Genomic DNA, 22,016 nt, shown 5'->3' on the forward strand with positions numbered 1-22,016 from the left:
CCCTCTAGTGGTGTGGGGGCTGGGCTTTGGCAAAGTGGGTGGGGTTATATCCTTCCTGTTTGGCCCTGTCCGGGGTGTCCTCAGATGGCGCCACAGTGTCTCCTGACCCCTCCTGTCTCAGCTCCAGTATTTATGCTGCAGTAGTTTATGTGTCGGGGCTAGGGTCAGTTTGTTATATCTGGAGTACTTCTCCTGTCCTATTCGGTGTCCTGTGTGAATCTAAGTGTGCGTTCTCTAATTCTCTCCTTCTCTCTTTCTTTCTCTCTCTCGGAGGACCTGAGCCCTAGGACCATGCCCCAGGACTACCTGACATGATGACTCCTTGCTGTCCCCAGTCCACCTGGCCATGCTGCTGCTCCAGTTTCAACTGGCCTGGGCCCTAGGACCATGTCCCAGGACTACCTGACATGATGACTCCCTTGCTGTCCCCAGTCCACCTGGCCATGCTGCTGCTCCAGTTTCAACTGTTCTGCCTTACTATTATTCAACCATGCTGGTCATTTATGAACATTTGAACATCTTGGCCACGTTCTGTTATAATCTCCACCCGGCACAGCCAGAAGAGGACTGGCCACCCACATATGCTCTAATTCTCTCTTTTCTCTCTCTCGGAGGACCTGAGCCCTAGGACCGTGCCCCAGGACTACCTGACATGATGGCTCCTTGCTGTCCCCAGTCCACCTGACTGTGCTGCTGCTCCAGTTTCAACTGTTCTGCCTTATTATTATTCGACCATGCTGGTCATTTATGAACATTTGAACATCTTGGTCATGTTCTGTTATAATCTCTACCCGGCACAGCCAGAAGAGGACTGGCCACCCCACATAGCCCGGTTCCTCTCTAGGTTTCTTCCTAGGTTTTGGCCTTTCTAGGGAGTTTTTCCTAGCCACCGTGCTTTTACACCTGCATTGTTTGCTGTTTGGGGTTTTAGGCTGGGTTTCTGTACAGCACTTTGAGATATCAGCTGATGTACGAAGGGCTATATAAATAAATTTGATTTGATTTGATTTGATCAGACATGTCACCACCTCTACAGGACAGACAGGACACCCATCATTATCAGACATGTTACCAGGTCTACAGGACAGACAGGACACCCATCACTATCAGACATGTTACCAGGTCTACAGGACACCCATCACTATCAGACATGTTACCAGGTCTACAGGACAGACAGGACACTCATCACTATCAGACATGTTACCAGATCTACAGGACACTCATCACTATCAGACATGTTACCAGGTCTCAGGACAGACAGGACACTCATCACTATCAGACATGTTACCAGGTCTACAGGACAGACAGGACACTCATCACTATCAGACATGTTACCACCTCTACAGGACAGACAGGACAGACAGGACACCCATCACTGTCAGACATGTTACCAGGTCTACAGGACACTCATCACTATCAGACATGTTACCAGGTCTACAGGACAGACAGGACACTCATCACTATCAGACATGTTACCAGGTCTACAGGACAGACAGGACAGACAGGACACTATCCATCACTACAGGACACCCATCAGACATGTTACCAGGTCTACAGGACAGACAGGACACTCATCACTATCAGACATGTTACCAGGTCTACAGGGACAGGACAGACAGGACACCCCATCACTCAGACTAGGTCTCAGACATGTTACCAGGTCTACAGGACAGACAGGACACCCATCACTGTCAGACATGTTACCAGGTCTACAGGACACTCATCACTATCAGACATGTTACCAGGTCTCAGGACAGACAGGACACTCATCACTATCAGACATGTTACCAGGTCTACAGGACAGACAGGACACCCATCACTGTCAGACATGTTACCAGGTCTACAGGACACTCATCACTATCAGACATGTTACCAGGTCTACAGGATACTCATCACTATCAGACATGTTACCAGGTCTACAGGACACTCATCACTATCAGACATGTTACCAGGTCTACAGGACACTCATCACTATCAGACATGTTACCAGGTCTACAGGACAGACAGGACACTCATCACTATCAGACATGTTACCAGGTCTACAGGACAGACAGGACACTCATCACTATCAGACATGTTACCAGGTCTACAGGACAGACAGGACACTCATCACTGTCAGACATGTTACCAGGTCTACAGGACAGACAGGACACTCATCACTGTCAGACATGTTACCAGGTCTACAGGACAGACAGGACACTCATCACTATCAGACATGTTACCAGGTCTACAGGACAGACAGGACACTCATCACTATCAGACATGTTACCAGGTCTACAGGACAGACAGGACACTCATCACTATCAGACATGTTACCAGGTCTACAGGACAGACAGGACACTCATCACTATCAGACATGTTACCAGGTCTACAGGACAGACAGGACACTCATCACTATCAGACATGTTACCAGGTCTACAGGACAGACAGGACACTCATCACTATCAGACATGTTACCAGGTCCAGGTCATGTTACCAGGTCTACAGGACAGACAGGACAGACAGGACACTCATCACTATCAGACATGTTACCAGGTCTACAGGACAGACAGGACACTCATCACTATCAGACATGTTACCAGGTCTACAGGACAGACAGTAACTCTCATCTCTTTCTGGACAACAGAAATTACAATATAACTATTTGGGGGCTGATCTAGAATCAGACCCCCCCCTTGTCCAAGTAACCTTACTGATCTAGAATCAGATCCCCCCTGTCCAAGTAACCTTACTGATCTAGAATCAGATCCCCCTGTTCAAGTAACCTTACTGATCTAGAATCAGATCCCCCTGTTCAAGTAACCTTACTGATCTAGAATCAGATCCCCCTGTTCAAGTAACCTTTACTGATCTAGAATCAGATCCCCCTGTTCAAGTAACCTTACTGATCTAGAATCAGATCCCCCCTGTCCAAGTAACCTTACTGATCTAGAATCAGATCCCCCTGTCAAAATTGAAACATGGTCTCCCCTCCATCCATCCATCCATCCGTCCTCCCCCCCGTCCCCTGTCCCCCTCCCTCCCCGTCCTCCCTCCCTCACCGTCCTCCCTCCTTCCCAGACCTCACCGTCCTCCCTACCCATCCCCCGTCCTCCCTCCCTCCCTCCCCGTCCCCTCCCTCCCTCCCCGTCCTCCCTCCCCTCACCGTCCTCCCTCCCTCCCTCCCAGTCCTTCCTCCCTCCCTCCCAGTCCGCCCTACCCGTCCTCCCTCCCTCCCTCCCTCCCTCCCTCCCTCCCTCCCTCCCTCCCTCCCTCCCCCCTCCCTACCCGTCCTCCCTCCCTCCCTCCCCCCCTCCCCATCCCCCAGTCCTCCCTCCCTCCCCGTCCTCCCTCCCAGTCCTCCCTCCCTCCCCGTCCTTCCTCCCTCCCTCCCCGTCCTCCCTCACCGTCCTCCCATCATTATCTTGTAGCTCACCGATGTGTCGGCAGATCCTGCCCACCAGTTTGCCCTTTCCCAGCTGGGTGACTCGGAGGCTGCAGTCCCAGTGTCCTCCACTGAACAGCAGACGGCCATCGTTGGACACCACCAACACCTGGGTACTGAGATCTACCCCTGGGGCGAAGAGACCACTGAGGAACCGCTGGGTTCTGCAGGAGGGAGGAGAGAGAGCCAAGAGAGGAGGTTGAGTAAACCTAGTAATGATTTACAATAATGGGCCTTTAACTGAAGGAAAAGAGAGGTTGTTGAAACCAAAAATGTTTCTATAGTTGTGTCATGTTGATATAAACAAATGGTGATTTGTCCTTTAACATTTTCTAGCAGAAAGATGTTGTTTATCAATGAAAAGGAACTCAAGTGTTTCCCATTCAGACTAATCTCAATAAGACACGTGTTTATAGGACCAGAGCAGTTCTAACGCTCCAGCCTCATAAAACACAGACTTCTCCATCCATTTCAACTTGTGCTTTGAAGTCACATGAATAAAATCACGCGGCTGAGCTGGGGACCAGATGGGATGGCTACACACTACACAGTGTGAGTCCCAAATGGAACACTGTGCCCTATTTAGCTCACTCCTTTTGACCAGAGCCCATAGGGTCATGTAGGGCACTATATAGGGAATAGGGTGCCATTTGGGGTGCAGCAACACTGTGTGTGGTGGGGTCCTCCTTATCCTTCTCTTGGTGTTTAGAGTGGGATTTACTTTTTGTTGTCATTTCTTGGCAGGCATTCTGTAGGGCCACTAACTAACTTACTTGGGATTGGCCACGGTGGGGTCCTTGGTGAAGGTGAAGTAGTTGGCGATGTTCTTATCGTAAGGCAGCCAGCTGTGGGTCCCAATCAGGCCGTCAGAACTCACTGTCACCTACAGGGAAGGAAGAGAGCAGGGAGGGAGACAGTCAAAAGAAGCCCCATACTGCACTAGGGTTAAACAATTCTGGTAACTTTCCCCCCAAAATTCCTGGGTTTCCCAGAAGTCCTGGTAAGACCATTCCCAGACTCCTCCTCATTCCCAGACTCCTCCTCATTCCAGGAGTCTACCAACTAGGATTTCTGGTTGACCTGAGAAAGTTACCTGACTTGTGCAGCACCTCTGTATCTTTTCAACCAAGCAGAACGGTCCAGCACCTCTGTGTCTCTTCAACCAAGCAGAACGGTCCAACACCTCTGTATCTCTTCAACCAAGCAGAAAGGTCCAAAACCTCTGTATCTCTTCAACCAAGCAGAAAGGTCCAACACCTCTGTATCTCTTCAACCAAGCAGAAAGGTCCAACACCTCTGTATCTCTTCAACCAAGCAGAAAGGTCCAACACCTCTGTATCTCTTCAAACAAGCAGAACGGTCCAACACCTCTGTATCTCTTCAACCAAGCAGAAAGGCACCTCTGTATCTCTTCAACCAAGCAGAACGGTCCAACACCTCTGTAACTCTTCAACCAAGCAGAAAGGTCCAACACCTCTGTATCTCTTCAACCAAGCAGAACGGTCCAACACCTCTGTATCTCTTCAACCAAGCAGAAAGGTCCAACACCTCTGTGTCTCTTCAACCAAGCAGAACGGTCCAACACCTCTGTATCTCTTCAACCAAGCAGAAAGGTCCAACACCTCTGTGTCTCTTCAACCAAGCAGAAAGGTCCAACACCTCTGTGTCTCTTCAACCAAGCAGAAAGGTCCAACACCTCTGTATCTCTTCAACCAAGCAGAAAGGTCCAACACCTCTGTGTCTCTTCAACCAAGCAGAAAGGTCCAAAACCTCTGTATCTCTTCAACCAAGCAGAAAGGTCCAACGCCTCTGTGTCTCTTCAACCAAGCAGAAAGGTCCAACACCTCTGTATCTCTTCAACCAAGCAGAAAGGTCCAACACCTCTGTATCTCTTCAACCAAGCAGAAAGGTCCAACACCTCTGTGTCTCTTCAACCAAGCAGAAAGGTCCAACACCTCTGTATCTCTTCAACCAAGCAGAAAGGTCCAACACCTCTGTGTCTCTTCAACCAAGCAGAAAGGCACCTCTGTATCTCTTCAAACAAGCAGAAAGGTCCAACACCTCTGTAACTCTTCAACCAAGCAGAAAGGTCCAACACCTCTGTGTCTCTTCAACCAAGCAGAAAGGCACCTCTGTATCTCTTCAAACAAGCAGAAAGGTCCAACACCTCTGTATCTCTTCAACCAAGCAGAAAGGTCCAACACCTCTGTGTCTCTTCAACCAAGCAGAAAGGCACCTCTGTATCTCTTCAAACAAGCAGAAAGGTCCAACACCTCTGTATCTCTTCAACCAAGCAGAAAGGTCCAACACCTCTGTATCTCTTCAACCAAGCAGAAAGGTCCAACACCTCTGTGTCTCTTCAACCAAGCAGAAAGGCACCTCTGTATCTCTTCAAACAAGCAGAAAGGTCCAACACCTCTGTATCTCTTCAAACAAGCAGAAAGGTCCAACACCTTTAGCACACCTTGTTGAGTGTGAATGTGTTGTTTCATGTAGCTGTGTTGAGTGTGAATGTGTTGTTTCATGTAGCTGTGTTGTGTGTTGTGTGTGAATGTGTTGTTTCATGTAGCTGTGTTGAGTGTGAATGTGTTGTTTCATGTAGCTGTGTTGTGTGTTGAGTGTGAATGTGTTGTTTCATGTAGCTGTGTTGAATGTGTTGTTTCACGTAGCTGTGTGTGAATGTGTTGTTTCATGTAGCTGTGTGTGAATGTGTTGTTTCATGTAGCTGTGTTGTGTGAATGTGTTGTTTCATGTAGCTGTGTTGTGTGAATGTGTTGTTTCATGTAGCTGTGTTGTGTGTGAATGTGTTGTTTCATGTAGCTGTGTTGTGTGTTGTGTGTGAATGTGTTGTTTCATGTAGCTGTGTGTGAATGTGTTGTTTCATGTAGCTGTGTTGGGTGTGAATGTGTTGTTTCATGTAGCTGTGTTGTGTGTGAATGTGTTGTTTCATGTAGCTGTGTTGTGTGTGAATGTGTTGTTTCATGTAGCTGTGCTGTGTGTGAATGTGTTGTTTCATGTAGCTGTGTTGAGTGTGAATGTGCTGTTTCATGTAGCTGTGTTGAATGTGTGAATGTGTTGTTTCATGTAGCTGTGTGTGAATGTGTTGTTTCATGTAGCTGTGTTGAGTGTGAATGTGTTGTTTCATGTAGCTGTGTTGAGTGTGAATGTGTTGTTTCATGTAGCTGTGTGAGTGTGAATGTGTTGTTTCATGTAGCTGTGTTGAGTGTGAATGTGTTGTTTCATGTAGCTGTGTTGAGTGTGAATGTGTTGTTTCATGTAGCTGTGTTGTTTCATGTAGTGAATGTGTTGTTTCATGTAGCTGTGTTGAGTGTGAATGTGTTGTTTCATGTAGCTGTGTTGAGTGTGAATGTGTTGTTTCATGTAGCTGTGTTGTGTGTGAATGTGTTGTTTCATGTAGCTGTGTTGAGTGTGAATGTGTTGTTTCATGTAGCTGTGTTGAGTGTGAATGTGTTGTTTCATGTAGCTGTGTTGTGTGTGAATGTGTTGTTTCATGTAGCTGTGTTGTGTGTGAATGTGTTGTTTCATGTAGCTGTGTTGAGTGTGAATGTGTTGTTTCATGTAGCTGTGTTGAGTGTGAATGTGTTGTTTCATGTAGCTGTGTTGAGTGTGAATGTGTTGTTTCATGTAGCTGTGTTGTGTGTGAATGTGTTGTTTCATGTAGCTGTGTTGAGTGTGAATGTGTTGTTTCATGTAGCTGTGTTGAGTGTGAATGTGTTGTTTCATGTAGCTGTGTTGAGTGTGAATGTGTTGTTTCATGTAGCTGTGTTGAGTGTGTGTTGTTTCATGTAAGTGTGTGTTGTTTCATGTAGCTGTGTTGAGTGTGAATGTGTTGTTTCATGTAGCTGTGTTGAGTGTGAATGTGTTGTTTCATGTAGCTGTGTTGAGTGTGAATGTGTTGTTTCATGTAGCTGTGTTGTGTGAATGTGTTGTTTCATGTAGCTGTGTTGTGTGTGAATGTGTTGTTTGATGTAGCTGTGTTGAGTGTGAATGTGTTGTTTCATGTAGCTGTGTTGAGTGTGAATGTGTTGTTTCATGTAGCTGTGTTGTGTGTGAATGTGTTGTTTCATGTAGCTGTGTTGAGCGTGAATGTGCTGTTTGATGTAGCTGTGTTGAGTGTGAATGTGTTGTTTCATGTAGCTGTGTTGTGTGTGAATGTGTTGTTTCATGTGTTGTTTCAGCTGTGTTGATGTGTGAATGTGCTGTTTGATGTAGCTGTGTTGTGTGTGAATGTGTTGTTTCATGTAGCTGTGTTGTGTGTGAATGTGTTGTTTCATGTAGCTGTGTTGTGTGTGAATGTGTTGTTTCATGTAGCTGTGTTGAGTGTGAATGTGTTGTTTCATGTAGCTGTGTTGTGTGTGAATGTGTTGTTTCATGTAGCTGTGTTGTGTGTGAATGTGTTGTTTCATGTAGCTGTGTTGTGTGTGAATGTGTTGTTTCATGTAGCTGTGTTGTGTGTGAATGTGTTGTTTCATGTAGCTGTGTTGAGTGTGAATGTGTTGTTTCATGTAGCTGTGTTGAGTGTGAATTGAGTGTGAATGTGTTGTTTCATGTAGCTGTGTTGAGTGTGAATGTGTTGTTTCATGTAGCTGTGTTGTGTGAATGTGTTGTTTCATGTAGCTGTGTTGAGTGTGAATGTGTTGTTTCATGTAGTGTGAATGTGTTGTTTCATGTAGCTGTGTTGTGAATGTGTTGTTTCATGTAGTGTTGTGTGAATGTAGCTGTGAATGTGTTGTTTCATGTAGCTGTGTTGAGTGTGAATGTGTTGTTTCATGTAGCTGTGTTGAGTGTGAATGTGTTGTTTCATGTAGCTGTGTTGTGTGTTGTGTGTGAATGTGTTGTTTCATGTAGCTGTGTTGAGTGTGAATGTGTTGTTTCATGTAGCTGTGTTGTGTGTGAATGTGTTGTTTCATGTAGCTGTGTTGAGTGTGAATGTGTTGTTTCATGTAGCTGTGTTGTGTGTGAATGTGTTGTTTCATGTAGCTGTGTTGTGTGTGAATGTGTTGTTTCATGTAGCTGTGTGTGAATGTGTTGTTTCATGTAGCTGTGTTGAGTGTGAATGTGTTGTTTCATGTAGCTGTGTTGTGTGTGAATGTGTTGTTTCATGTAGCTGTGTTGAGCGTGAATGTGCTGTTTGATGTAGCTGTGTTGTGAATGTGTTGTTTCATGTAGCTGTGTTGAGTGTGAATGTGTTGTTTCATGTAGCTGTGTTGAGCGTGAATGTGTTGTTTCATGTAGCTGTGTTGAGTGTGAATGTGTTGTTTCATGTAGCTGTGTTGTGTGTGAATGTGTTGTTTCATGTAGCTGTGTTGAGCGTGAATGTGCTGTGTTTGTGAATGTGTTGTTTCATGTAGCTGTGTTTGTGAATGTGTTGTTTCATGTAGCTGTGTTGAGTGTGAATGTGTTGTTTCATGTAGCTGTGTTGAGTGTGAATGTGTTGTTTCATGTAGCTGTGTTGAGTGTGAATGTGTTGTTTCATGTAGCTGTGTTGAGTGTGAATGTGTTGTTTCATGTAGCTGTGTTGTGTGTGAATGTGTTGTTTCATGTAGCTGTGTTGAGTGTGAATGTGTTGTTTCATGTAGCTGTGTTGAGTGTGAATGTGTTGTTTCATGTAGCTGTGTTGAGCGTGAATGTGCTGTTTCATGTATGTTAGCTGTGTTGATGTAGCGTGAGAGAGGCTGGTGTCAGTGAGGTATCCCTTCTCTAGTTTGTCTCTTTGTGTGTGTGTGTGTGTGTGTGTGTGTGTGTGTGTGTGTGTGTGTGTGTGTGTGTGTGTGTGTGTGTGTGTGTGTGTGTGTGTGTGAGTGTAATAACATGGTGCGTATACAGTATTTGTCCTATTTCACACATTAACAGGTGTGTATTAATACCATGTGTGAATTGGGAAAGTGTTTTTGCAGATCCCCAGTCCCCCTGAGACACCCTGGGAGAGGGAGGTCACGACCAGCGGCAGCCATTATCAACGGAGACTGTCCTGGAAATTCACTACTGACAGACGTTTGGTCATTTCTTCAAACAATCATCTTGATTTAATATTGATTAACTACTGCAAATAAGAAGGCTGGTCGACCAACACTCCAACCGCTAGGCTACCTGCTGCCTGTGTGTGTGTGTGTGTGTGTGTGTGTGTGTGTGTGTGTGTGTGTGTGTGTGTGTGTGTGTGTGTGTGTGTGTGTGTGTGTGTGTGTGTGTGTGTGTGTGTGTGTGTGTGTGTGTTCTCACCAGTACGTCAGAGCCCTGGATGATAAAGGAGCGGTTCTGGTTCCTGGGAACCACCGCCTGGACCAGAGGTCGCCCATCACACACCACCTAGGAGCACACACACACACCACACCACACACACACACACCACACCACACACACACACGACACACACAATCAACATTTGAATACTGAAGTGGTAGACTACTAGAGAAAATGTATGATCTTTATGATTCTAATGAAATATAGGAGAATGATTCCTCTCTTTACCTCCTTAAAAGGGCGTAGTTTGTCGAGCTGTTCAAACAGGTTGGGGGGTAGAGTGTCCATGCGGGCCTGCCTCCTAGATGCATTCTCTGATGACATGCGAGGAGGGTGTGGCTCCTAACAAGAAAGAAAGAAAGAAAGAAAGAAAGAAAGAAAGAAAGAAAGAAAGAAAGAAAGAAAGAAAGAATGAAGGAATGAAAGAAAGAAAGAAAGAAAGAAAGAATGAAGGAATGAAAGAGGCACACTGAGTCAGTCAATGTCCCACTGAGATACTAGCTATAGACAGACACCCAGACAGCTAGCTACAGACACCCAGACAGCTAGCTATAGACAGACACCCAGACAGCTAGCTATAGACAGACACCCAGACAGCTAGCTATAGACAGACACCCAGACAGCTAGCTATAGACAGACACCCAGACAGCTAGCTATAGACAGACACCCAGACAGCTAGCTATAGACACCCAGACAGCTAGCTATAGACAGACACCCAGACAGCTAGCTATAGACAGACACCCAGACAGCTAGCTATAGACAGACACCCAGACAGCTAGCTACAGACACCCAGACAGCTAGCTACAGACACCCAGACAGCTAGCTACAGATAGACACCCAGACAGGAGCTACAGACACCCAGACAGGGAGCTACAGACACCCAGACAGCTAGCTACAGACACCCAGACAGCTAGCTACAGACACCCAGACAGCTAGCTACAGACACCCAGACAGCTAGCTCCAGACACCCAGACAGCTAGCTACAGACAGACACCGAGACAGGGAGCTACAGACAGACACCCAGGCAGGGAGCTACAGACAGACACCCAGGCAGGAAACTACAGACAGACACTCAGGCAGGAGCTACAGACAGACACCCAGGCAGGGAGCTACAGACAGACACCCAGGCAGGGAGCTACAGACAGACACCCAGGCAGGAGCTACAGACAGACACCCAGGCAGGGAGCTACAGACACCCAGACACTGATAAACAGTGTCCTTCAGTCAAACACACACACTCTACTCTCCAGACTCAATACAACCATTCCCTCTGGTTTATGGAGTGAGACTCTACATTGAGGGAGTGTTTAACAAATCAAGCAGGACTGTAAATGTAATGTGACAGGGGTCAGGGGTCAGACACACACACACACACACACACACACCACACACACACACACACACACACACACACACACACACACACACACACACACACCTTGAGTAGTTGACAGGGCGTCTGTCCAAAGTTACTGATGATGCCCTCCAGGGCCTTGCGCTCCGTCTCATTGGCTATGGCGTCCAGATCCACCGCTCCTACACAAAATAACAGAATATAATAAATAGAACACAACAGACCAGAATAGAACAGAACACAACAGACCAGAAAAGAACAACAGAATGGAACAGAACAGAACAGACCAGAAAAGAACAACAGAATGGAACAGAACACAACAGACCAGAATAGAACAGAAAATAATATAACAGATATCAGAATAGAACAGAACAGAACAGAAAATAATAGAACAGATTAGAATAGAACAGAACAGAATAGAATATAACAGATATCAGAATAGAACAGATCAGAATAGAACAGAAAATAATAGAACAGATTAGAATAGAACAGAAAATAATAGAACAGATTAGAATAGAACAGATGAGAATAGAACAGAATAGGACAGAACATATCAGAATGGAACAGAACAGACCAGAATAGGACAGACCAGAATAGGACAGACCAGAATAGAACAGACCAGAGTAGAACAGACCAGAATAGGACAGACCAGAATAGGACAGACCAGAATAGAACAGACCAGAATAGGACAGACCAGAATAGGACAGACCAGAATAGAACAGACCAGAATAGAACAGAACAGATCAGAATAGAACAGATCAGAATAGAACAGATTAGAATAGAACAGATCAGAATAGAACAGATTAGAATAGAACAGATTAGAATAGAACAGATTAGAATAGAACAGATTAGAATAGAACAGATCAGAATAGAACAGATCAGAATAGAACAGATCAGAATAGAACAGATCAGAATAGAACAGATTAGAATAGAACAGATTAGAATAGAACAGATTAGAATAGAACAGATTAGAATAGAACAGATCAGAATAGAACAGATTAGAATAGGACAGAACATATCAGAATGGAACAGAACAGACCAGATTAGGATAGACCAGAACAGACCAGACCAGAACAGACCAGAATAGAACAGACCAGAACAGACCAGAATAGAACAGACCAGAATAGAACAGACCAGAATAGAACAGACCAGAATAGAACAGACCAGAACAGACCAGAATAGAACAGACCAGAATAGAACAGACCAGAATAGAACAGACCAGAATAGAACAGACCAGAATAGGACAGACCAGAATAGAACAGACCAGAATAGGACAGACCAGAATAGGACAGACCAGAATAGAACAGACCAGAATAGAACAGACCAGAATAGAACAGACCAGAACAGAACAGACCAGAACAGAACAGACCAGAATAGACCAGAACAGACCAGAATAGAACAGACCAGAATAGGACAGACCAGAATAGGACAGACCAGAATAGGACAGACCAGAATAGAACAGACCAGAATAGACCAGAATAGGACAGACCAGAATAGACCAGAATAGGACAGACCAGAATAGAACAGCAGAATAGGACAGACCAGAATAGTCAGACCAGAACAGACAGACCAGAATAGAACAGACCAGAATAGGACAGACCAGACCAGAACAGACCAGAATAGGACAGACCAGAATAGGACAGACCAGAATAGGACAGACCAGAATAGGACAGACCAGAATAGGACAGACCAGAATAGGACAGACCAGAATAGGACAGAATAGATACAGACCAGAATAGAACAGACCAGAATAGAACAGACCAGAATAGGATACAGACCAGAATAGGACAGACCAGAATAGGACAGACCAGAATAGGACAGACCAGAATAGGACAGACCAGAACAGGATACAACAGAATAGAACAGACCAGAATAGGACAGACCAGAATAGAAAGACCAGAATAGAACAGACCAGAACAGACCAGAATAGGATACAACAGAATAGGACAACAGAATAGGATACAACAGAATAGGACAGACCAGAATAGGACAGACCAGAATAGGACAGACCAGAATAGGACAGACAGAATAGAACAGACCAGAATAGGAGACAACAGAATAGGATACAGACCAGAATAGGATACAACAGAATAGGATACAACAGAATAATAGGATACAGACAGAATAGGACAGACCAGAATAGGACAGACCAGAATAGAATAGACAGACCAGAATAGGATACAACAGAATAGAACAGACCAGAATAGGACAGACCAGAATAGAACAGACCAGAATAGAACAGACCAGAATAGGACAGACAGAATAGACAACCAGAATAACAGACCAGAATAGACAGACCAGAATAGATACAGACAGAATAGAACAGACCAGAATAGACAGACCAGAATAGGATACAACAGAATAGGACAGACCAGAACCAGAATAGACCAGATACAGACAGAATAGAACAGACCAGAATAGGACAGACCAGAATAGACCAGAACAGAACAGACCAGAATAGAACAGACCAGAATAGAACAGACCAGAATAGAACAGACCAGAATAGAACAGACCAGAATAGAACAGACCAGAATAGAACAGACCAGAATAGGACAGACAGAATAGGACAGACCAGAATAGACAGACAGACCAGAATAGACAGACCAGAATAGGACAGACCAGAACCAGAATAGAACAGACCAGAATAGAACAGATCAGAATAGAACAGACCAGAATAGGACAGACCAGAGAACAGACCAGAATAGGACAGACCAGAATAGAACAGACCAGAACAGACCAGAATAGAACAGACCAGAATAGAACAGACCAGAACAGGACAGACCAGAATAGAACAGACCAGAACAGAACAGACCAGAATAGAACAGACCAGAATAGAACAGACCAGAATAGAACAGACCAGAATAGAACAGACCAGAATAGAACAGACCAGAATAGAATAGAACAGACCAGAATAGGACAGACCAGAATAGACAGACCAGAACAGACCAGAATAGAACAGACCAGAATAGGACAGACCAGAATAGAACAGACCAGAACAGACCAGAATAGAACAGACCAGAATAGAACAGATCAGAATAGAACAGACAGACCAGAATAGAACAGACCAGAATAGAACAGACAGACCAGAATAGGACAGACCAGAATAGGACAGACCAGAATAGAACACAGACCAGAATAGGACAGACCAGAAGACCAGACAGACCAGAATAGACAACAGAATAGACCAGAATAGAACAGACCAGAATAGAACAGACCAGAATAGAACAGACCAGAATAGAGACAGACAGAATAGACAGACCAGAATAGGACAGACCAGAATAGGACAGACCAGAACAGACCAGAATAGGACAGACCAGAATAGGACCAGAACAGACCAGAATAGAACAGACCAGAATAGACCAGAATAGGACAACAGATAGAACAGACCAGAATAGGACAGACAGAATAACAGACCAGAATAGGACAGACCAGACCAGAATAGAACAGACCAGAATAGAACAGACCAGAATAGAACAGACCAGAATAGGACAGACCAGAATAGACAGACCAGAATAGGACAGACCAGAATAGGACAGACAGAATAGGACAGACCAGAATAGGAATAGGACAGACCAGAATAGGACAGACCAGAATAGACCAGAATAGAACAGACCAGAATAGATAGGACAGACCAGAATAGACAGACCAGAATAGACAGACCAGAATAGGACAGACCAGAATAGGACAGACCAGAATAGGACAGACCAGAATAGGACAGACCAGAATAGGACAGACCAGAATAGGACAGACCAGAATAGAACAGACCAGAATAGGACAGACCAGAATAGGACAGAGGACAGACCAGAATAGGACAGACCAGAATAGGACAGACCAGAATAGGACAGACCAGAATAGAACAGACCAGAATAGGAACAGACCAGAATAGGACAGACCAGAATAGGACAGACCAGAATAGACCAGATACAGACCAGAATAGGACAGACCAGAATAGGACAGACCAGAACAGACCAGAATAGGACAGACCAGAATAGACCAGAATAGGACAGACCAGAATAGGACAGACCAGAATAGGACAGACCAGACAGACCAGAATAGGACAGACCAGAATAGGACAGACCAGAATAGGACAGACCAGAATAGGACAGACCAGAATAGGACAGACCAGAATAGACAGACCAGAACACCAGACAGAAGACCAGAATAGGACAGACCAGAATAGGACAGACCAGAATAGGACAGACCAGAATAGAACAGACCAGAATAGGACAGACCAGAATACAGACCAGGACAGACCAGAATAGGACAGACCAGAGGACAGACCAGAATAGACAGACCAGAATAGAACAGACCAGAATAGACAGAACCAGAACAGACCAGAACAGACCAGAATAGGACAGACCAGACCAGAACAGACAGACCAGAACAGACCAGAATAGAACAGACCAGAATAGAACAGACCAGAATAGAACAGACCAGAACAGACCAGAATAGAACAGACCAGAATAGGACAGACCAGAATAGGACAGACCAGAATAGGACAGACCAGAATAGGACAGACCAGAATAGGACAGACCAGAACAGGACAGACCAGAATAGGACAGACCAGAATAGAACAGACCAGAATAGGACAGACCAGAACAGACCAGAATAGGACAGACCAGAATAGAACAGACCAGAATAGGACAGACCAGAACAGACCAGAATAGGACAGACCAGAACAGACCAGAATAGACAGACCAGAATAGGACAGACCAGAATAGGACAGACCAGAATAGGACAGACCAGAATAGGACAGACCAGAATAGGAACAGACCAGAACCAGACAGACCAGAATAGGACAGACCAGAACAGACCAGAATAGGACCGACCAGAACAGACCAGAATAGAACAGACCAGAATAGGACAGACCAGAATAGACAGACCAGAATAGGACAGACCAGAACAGGATACAACAGAATAGAACAGACCAGAATAGGACAGACCAGAACAGGATACAACAGAATAGAACAGACCAGAATAGGACAGACCAGAATAGGATACAACAGAATAGAACAGACCAGAATAGGACAGACCAGAACAGGATACAACAGAATAGAACAGACCAGAATAGAACAGAACTCTATTGATAAGGAAATGTACCTACTATACATTGTGGTGTCTGAGTGAGGATGGAGGGAAGAGCTCTCTCACCCACTCCTACTCCTCATATCACATTGGGTGAAGTTGAGAATCTCAAATTGTACCCTTTTCCGTATATAGTGCACGACTTTAGACTAGGAGCCATAGGGCTTTGGTCCAAAGTAGTGACCTATATAGAGAATAGGGTGTCATTCGGGACTCAGCCCTTCTCTCTCCATACCTTCATAGGTGCAGTAGTAGAAGACATTGAGAGCCTCCACCGCCTCCTCCCCTCTCTGCTTGCAGCCAAAGATCAGGTCAATCCACTCATGGAGATGAGAGGAAACGTGTTCACACTCCTGCACCATATTGGGGGACAAATGCATTTGTACAAGGAAATGTATTTGATTACTTGATTAAAATGTGTCCAATCAGAGAGTGTAGCATGGCTGTGGGGGTTGCACCAGCGTTTCCCATAGATTATTTTTCCAGGTGGAAGGCCTCACCAGAGCTTTCCTGTGTTTCCTGATGAAGTCTTCTCTAGACAAGGCCCATTGTGGTAACAGAACATCAGTCACATTGTTCTGGGTCATCTGCAGACTGCCCAGGTCAAACCCTGCAGTAAACACACACACAGAGACAGTCAATCCTTCCTCAGCTACGTAAACAGAGTGTCCAACATCTGGTAGGGTATGAGGCTCTATGAAACACTACGATAGGCCATATTTCTGTTGTGTTGATATACTGTGTAAGGAATGACTTGTGAATAGGAATTAACATCGTTGCATTCCACTTAGGATGCTTTCATAACACTCTGGAAATCTACTCAGATTATAGAGAACTCTGGTTTGACAGTTCCCAGAGTGCACTTTGACACTCCACAGTGAGTTCGCTAACACAGCCTTTGTCTTCCTCATGTGAAGGGAACGCAGCCTTTGTCTTCCTCATGTGAAGGGAACACAGCCTTTGTCTTCCTCATGTGAAGAGAACACAGCCTTAGTCTTCCTCATGTGATGGGAACACAGCCGTTGTCTTCCTCATGTGAAGGGAACACAGCCTTAGTCTTCCTCATGTGAAGGGAACACAGCCTTAGTCTTCCTCATGTGAAGGGAACACAGCCCTAGTCTTCCTCATGTGAAGGGAACACAGCCCTAGTCTTCCTCATGTGAAGAGAACACAGCCCTAGTCTTCCTCATGTGAAGGGAACACAGCCTTTGTCTTCCTCATACGAAGGGAACACAGCCCTAGTCTTCCTCATGTGAAGGGAACACAGCCTTTGTCTTCCTCATGTGAAGAGAACACAGCCTTTGTCTTCCTCATGTGAAGGGAACACAGCCTTTTTCTTCCTCATGTGAAGAGAACACAGGCTTTGTCTTCCTCATGTGAAGGGAACACAACCTTTGTCTTCCTCATGTGAAGAGAACACAGCCTTTGTCTTCCTCATGCGAAGAGAACACAGCCTTTGTCTTCCTCATGTGAAGGGAACACAGCCTTTTTCTTCCTCATGTGAAGAGAACACAGCCTTTGTCTTCCTCATGTGAAGAGAACACAGCCTTTGTCTTCCTCATGTGAAGAGAACACAGCCTTTGTCTTCCTCATGTGAAGGGAACACAGCCTTTTTCTTCCTCATGTGAAGAGAACACAGCCTTTGTCTTCCTCATGTGAAGGGAACACAGCCCTAGTCTTCCTCATGTGAAGAGAACACAGCCTTAGTCTTCCTCGTGTGAAGGGAACACAGCCTTAGTCTTCCTCGTGTGAAGGGAACACAGCCTTAGTCTTCCTCATGTGAAGGGAACACAGCCTTAGTCTTCCTCATGTGAAGGGAACACAGCCTTAGTCTTCCTCATGTGAAGGGAACACAGCCTTAGTCTTCCTCATGTGAAGGGAACACAGCCCTAGTCTTCCTCATGTGAAGGGAACACAGCCCGAGTCTTCCTCATGTGAAGAGAACACAGCCCTAGTCTTCCTCATGTGAAGAGAACACAGCCCTAGTCTTCCTCATGTGAAGAGAACACAGCCCCAGTCTTCCTCATGTGAAGAGAACACAGCCCTAGTCTTCCTCATGTGAAGGGAACACAGCCCTAGTCTTCCTCATGTGAAGAGAACACAGCCCTAGTCTTCCTCATGTGAAGGGAACACAGCCCTAGTCTTCCTCATGTGAAGAGAACACAGCCCTAGTCTTCCTCATGTGAAGGGAACACAGCCCTTGTCTTCCTCATGTGAAGGGAACACAGCCCTAGTCTTCCTCATGTGAAGGGAACACAGCCCTAGTCTTCCTCATGTGAAGGGAACACAGCCCTAGTCTTCCTCATGTGAAGGGAACACAGCCCTAGTCTTCCTCATGTGAAGGGAACACAGCCCTAGTCTTCCTCATGTGAAGGGAACACAGCCTTAGTGCTACTCACCGTTGATGTTCTGCAGGAACTCTGGAAAGTAGAAGAACTCCGGGATGAGCTCCTTGACGTCAGCGGGACTCTCCATGCGAGCCTGCCAGGCTGCTGCTACAGAGTGGAACTGACGGTCTGCACAGTCAAACCTGCAACACACACAGCCAGGAACCACACTGTTCAAATGTAACACACAGGGCCAGGAACCACACTGTTCAAATGTAACACACACAGCCAGGAACCACACTGTTCAAATGTAACACACACAGCCAGGAACCACACTGTTCAAATGTAACACACACAGCCAGGTACCACACTGTTCAAATGTAACACACACAGCCAGGTACCACACTGTTCAAATGTAACACACACAGCCAGGTACCACACTGTTCAAATGTAACACACACAGCCAGGTACCACACTGTTCAAATGTAACACACAGGGCCAGGAACCACACTGTTCAAATGTAACACACACAGCCAGGTACCACACTGTTCAAATGTAACACACACAGCCAGGAACCACACTGTTCAAATGTAACACACACAGCCAGGAACCACACTGTTCAAATGTAACACACACAGCCAGGAACCACACTGTTCAAATGTAACACACACAGCCAGGAACCACACTGTTCAAATGTAACACACAGGGCCAGGAACCACACTGTTCAAATGTAACACACACAGCCAGGAACCACACTGTTCAAATGTAACACACAGGGCCAGGTACCACACTGTTCAAATGTAACACACACAGCCAGGTACCACACTGTTCAAATGTAACACACAGGACCAGGAACCACACTGTTCAAATGTAACACACACAGCCAGGAACCACACTGTTCAAATGTAACACACACAGCCAGGAACCACACTGTTCAAATGTAACACACACAGCCAGGTACCACACTGTTCAAATGTAACACACAGGGCCAGGAACCACACTGTTCAAATGTAATGTGGAGGGTAGTGAAGGGTTACTGAACCTACAGCTGGATGAGGAGGGTAGTGAAGGGTTACTGTACCTGCCACTCTGCAGCTGGATGTGGAGGGTAGTGAAGGGTTACTGTACCTACAGCTGGATGAGGAGGGTAGTGAAGGGTTACTGTACCTACAGCTGGATGAGGAGGGTAGTGAAGGGTTACTGAACCTACAGCTGGATGTGGAGGGTAGTGAAGGGTTACTGTACCTGCAGCTGGATGTGGAGGGTAGTGAAGGGTTACTGTACCTACAGCTGGATGAGGAGGGTAGTGAAGGGTTACTGTACCTACAGCTGGATGAGGAGGGTAGTGAAGGGTTACTGTACCTGCCACTCTGCAGCTGGATGTGGAGGGTAGTGAAGGGTTACTGTACCTACAGCTGGATGAGGAGGGTAGTGAAGGGTTACTGTACCTACAGCTGGATGAGGAGGGTAGTGAAGGGTTACTGTACCTACAGCTGGATGTGGAGGGTAGTGAAGGGTTACTGTACCTACAGCTGGATGAGGAGGGTAGTGAAGGGTTACTGTACCTACAGCTGGATGAGGAGGGTAGTGAAGGGTTACTGTACCTACAGCTGGATGAGGAGGGTAGTGAAGGGTTACTGTACCTGCCACTCTGCAGCTAGATGTGGAGGGTAGTGAAGGGTTACTGTACCTGCCACTCTACAGCTGGATGTGGAGGGTAGTGAAGGGTTACTGTACCTGCCACTCTACAGCTGGATGAGGAGGGTAGTGAAGGGTTACTGTACCTACAGCTGGATGAGGAGGGTAGTGAAGGGTTACTGTACCTGCCACTCTGCAGCTGGATGTGGAGGGTAGTGAAGGGTTACTGTACCTACAGCTGGATGAGGAGGGTAGTGAAGGGTTACTGTACCTGCCACTCTGCAGCTGGATGTGGAGGGTAGTGAAGGGTTACTGTACCTACAGCTGGATGAGGAGGGTAGTGAAGGGTTACTGTACCTACAGCTGGATGAGGAGGGTAGTGAAGGGTTACTGTACCTACAGCTGGATGAGGAGGGTAGTGAAGGGTTACTGTACCTACAGCTGGATGTGGAGGGTAGTGAAGGGTTACTGTACCTACAGCTGGATGTGGAGGGTAGTGAAGGGTTACTGTACCTGCCACTCTGCAGCTGGATGTGGAGGGTAGTGAAGGGTTACTGTACCTACAGCTGGATGAGGAGGGTAGTGAAGGGTTACTGTACCTACAGCTGGATGAGGAGGGTAGTGAAGGGTTACTGTACCTACAGCTGGATGTGGAGGGTAGTGAAGGGTTACTGTACCTGCCACTCTGCAGCTGGATGTGGAGGGTAGTGAAGGGTTACTGTACCTACAGCTGGATGAGGAGGGTAGTGAAGGGTTACTGTACCTACAGCTGGATGAGGAGGGTAGTGAAGGGTTACTGTACCTACAGCTGGATGAGGAGGGTAGTGAAGGGTTACTGTACCTGCCACTCTACAGCTGGATGTGGAGGGTAGTGAAGGGTTACTGTACCTACAGCTGGATGAGGAGGGTAGTGAAGGGTTACTGTACCTACAGCTGGATGAGGAGGGTAGTGAAGGGTTACTGTACCTACAGCTGGATGTGGAGGGTAGTGAAGGGTTACTGTACCTACAGCTGGATGAGGAGGGTAGTGAAGGGTTACTGTACCTGCCACTCTGCAGCTGGATGTGGAGGGTAGTGAAGGGTTACTGTACCTACAGCTGGATGAGGAGGGTAGTGAAGGGTTACTGTACCTACAGCTGGATGTGGAGGGTAGTGAAGGGTTACTGTACCTACAGCTGGATGAGGAGGGTAGTGAAGGGTTACTGTACCTACAGCTGGATGTGGAGGGTAGTGAAGGGTTACTGTACCTACAGCTGGATGAGGAGGGTAGTGAAGGGTTACTGTACCTACAGCTGGATGAGGAGGGTAGTGAAGGGTTACTGTACCTACAGCTGGATGAGGAGGGTAGTGAAGGGTTACTGTACCTACAGCTGGATGAGGAGGGTAGTGAAGGGTTACTGTACCTACAGCTGGATGTGGAGGGTAGTGAAGGGTTACTGTACCTACAGCTGGATGTGGAGGGTAGTGAAGGGTTACTGTACCTACAGCTGGATGTGGAGGGTAGTGAAGGGTTACTGTACCTACAGCTGGATGAGGAGGGTAGTGAAGGGTTACTGTACCTACAGCTGGATGAGGAGGGTAGTGAAGGGTTACTGTACCTACAGCTGGATGTGGAGGGTAGTGAAGGGTTACTGTACCTGCCACTCTGCAGCTGGATGTGGAGGGTAGTGAAGGGTTACTGTACCTACAGCTGGATGTGGAGGGTAGTGAAGGGTTACTGTACCTACAGCTGGATGTGGAGGGTAGTGAAGGGTTACTGTACCTACAGCTGGATGAGGAGGGTAGTGAAGGGTTACTGTACCTACAGCTGGATGAGGAGGGTAGTGAAGGGTTACTGAACCTACAGCTGGATGAGGAGGGTAGTGAAGGGTTACTGTACCTACAGCTGGATGTGGAGGGTAGTGAAGGGTTACTGAACCTACAGCTG

General features: G+C 46.3%; 1 protein-coding gene and 3 long non-coding RNA genes across 20 annotated transcripts in view; 1 reads left to right on the forward strand and 3 right to left on the reverse strand.

Moving 5' to 3' along the window:
• Positions 1-3,386: 3,386 nt before the first annotated feature.
• LOC127920739 (neurobeachin-like protein 2) overlaps positions 3,387-22,016 on the reverse strand; it is a gene marked incomplete at both ends in the record, with an annotated part of 56,263 nt that continues 37,633 nt past the window's right edge. Inside the window, 8 exon segments of the mRNA XM_052504768.1 lie at positions 3,387-3,588; positions 4,198-4,307; positions 9,665-9,751; positions 9,914-10,027; positions 11,124-11,221; positions 16,360-16,477; positions 16,625-16,734; positions 18,524-18,654. Of these exon segments, the coding sequence (XP_052360728.1) occupies positions 3,387-3,588; positions 4,198-4,307; positions 9,665-9,751; positions 9,914-10,027; positions 11,124-11,221; positions 16,360-16,477; positions 16,625-16,734; positions 18,524-18,654 (970 nt within the window).
• Positions 4,547-5,813, forward strand: LOC127920740 (uncharacterized). Of its 16 annotated transcripts, XR_008107194.1 has the most exons (5): positions 4,672-4,783; positions 4,890-5,185; positions 5,260-5,370; positions 5,514-5,619; positions 5,689-5,813. It is a non-coding gene; the product is annotated as an uncharacterized LOC127920740 (long non-coding RNA). The 16 variants fall into 16 exon arrangements; XR_008107201.1 differs by lacking the exons at positions 4,672-4,783; positions 5,514-5,619; positions 5,689-5,813 and adding an exon at positions 4,550-4,635 and having other exon boundaries at positions 4,890-4,926; positions 4,964-5,185; positions 5,260-5,500; XR_008107187.1 differs by lacking the exon at positions 5,514-5,619 and having other exon boundaries at positions 5,260-5,407.
• LOC127920744 (uncharacterized) lies at positions 4,648-6,065 on the reverse strand. The gene is made up of 3 exons (XR_008107207.1): positions 5,878-6,065; positions 4,825-5,194; positions 4,648-4,755 (listed from the first exon to the last, which is right to left on the reverse strand). It is a non-coding gene; the product is annotated as an uncharacterized LOC127920744 (long non-coding RNA).
• On the reverse strand, positions 19,944-21,990 carry LOC127920743 (uncharacterized). 2 transcript variants are annotated; one of them, XR_008107205.1, is made up of 4 exons: positions 21,813-21,990; positions 20,978-21,133; positions 20,322-20,563; positions 19,944-20,055 (listed from the first exon to the last, which is right to left on the reverse strand). It is a non-coding gene; the product is annotated as an uncharacterized LOC127920743 (long non-coding RNA). The 2 variants fall into 2 exon arrangements; XR_008107206.1 differs by lacking the exon at positions 20,978-21,133 and having other exon boundaries at positions 20,322-20,602; positions 21,774-21,990.

Source organism: Oncorhynchus keta, unplaced genomic scaffold (genome assembly GCF_023373465.1).
Source record: "Oncorhynchus keta strain PuntledgeMale-10-30-2019 unplaced genomic scaffold, Oket_V2 Un_contig_20487_pilon_pilon, whole genome shotgun sequence".
Taxonomy (NCBI): Eukaryota; Metazoa; Chordata; class Actinopteri; order Salmoniformes; family Salmonidae; genus Oncorhynchus; species Oncorhynchus keta.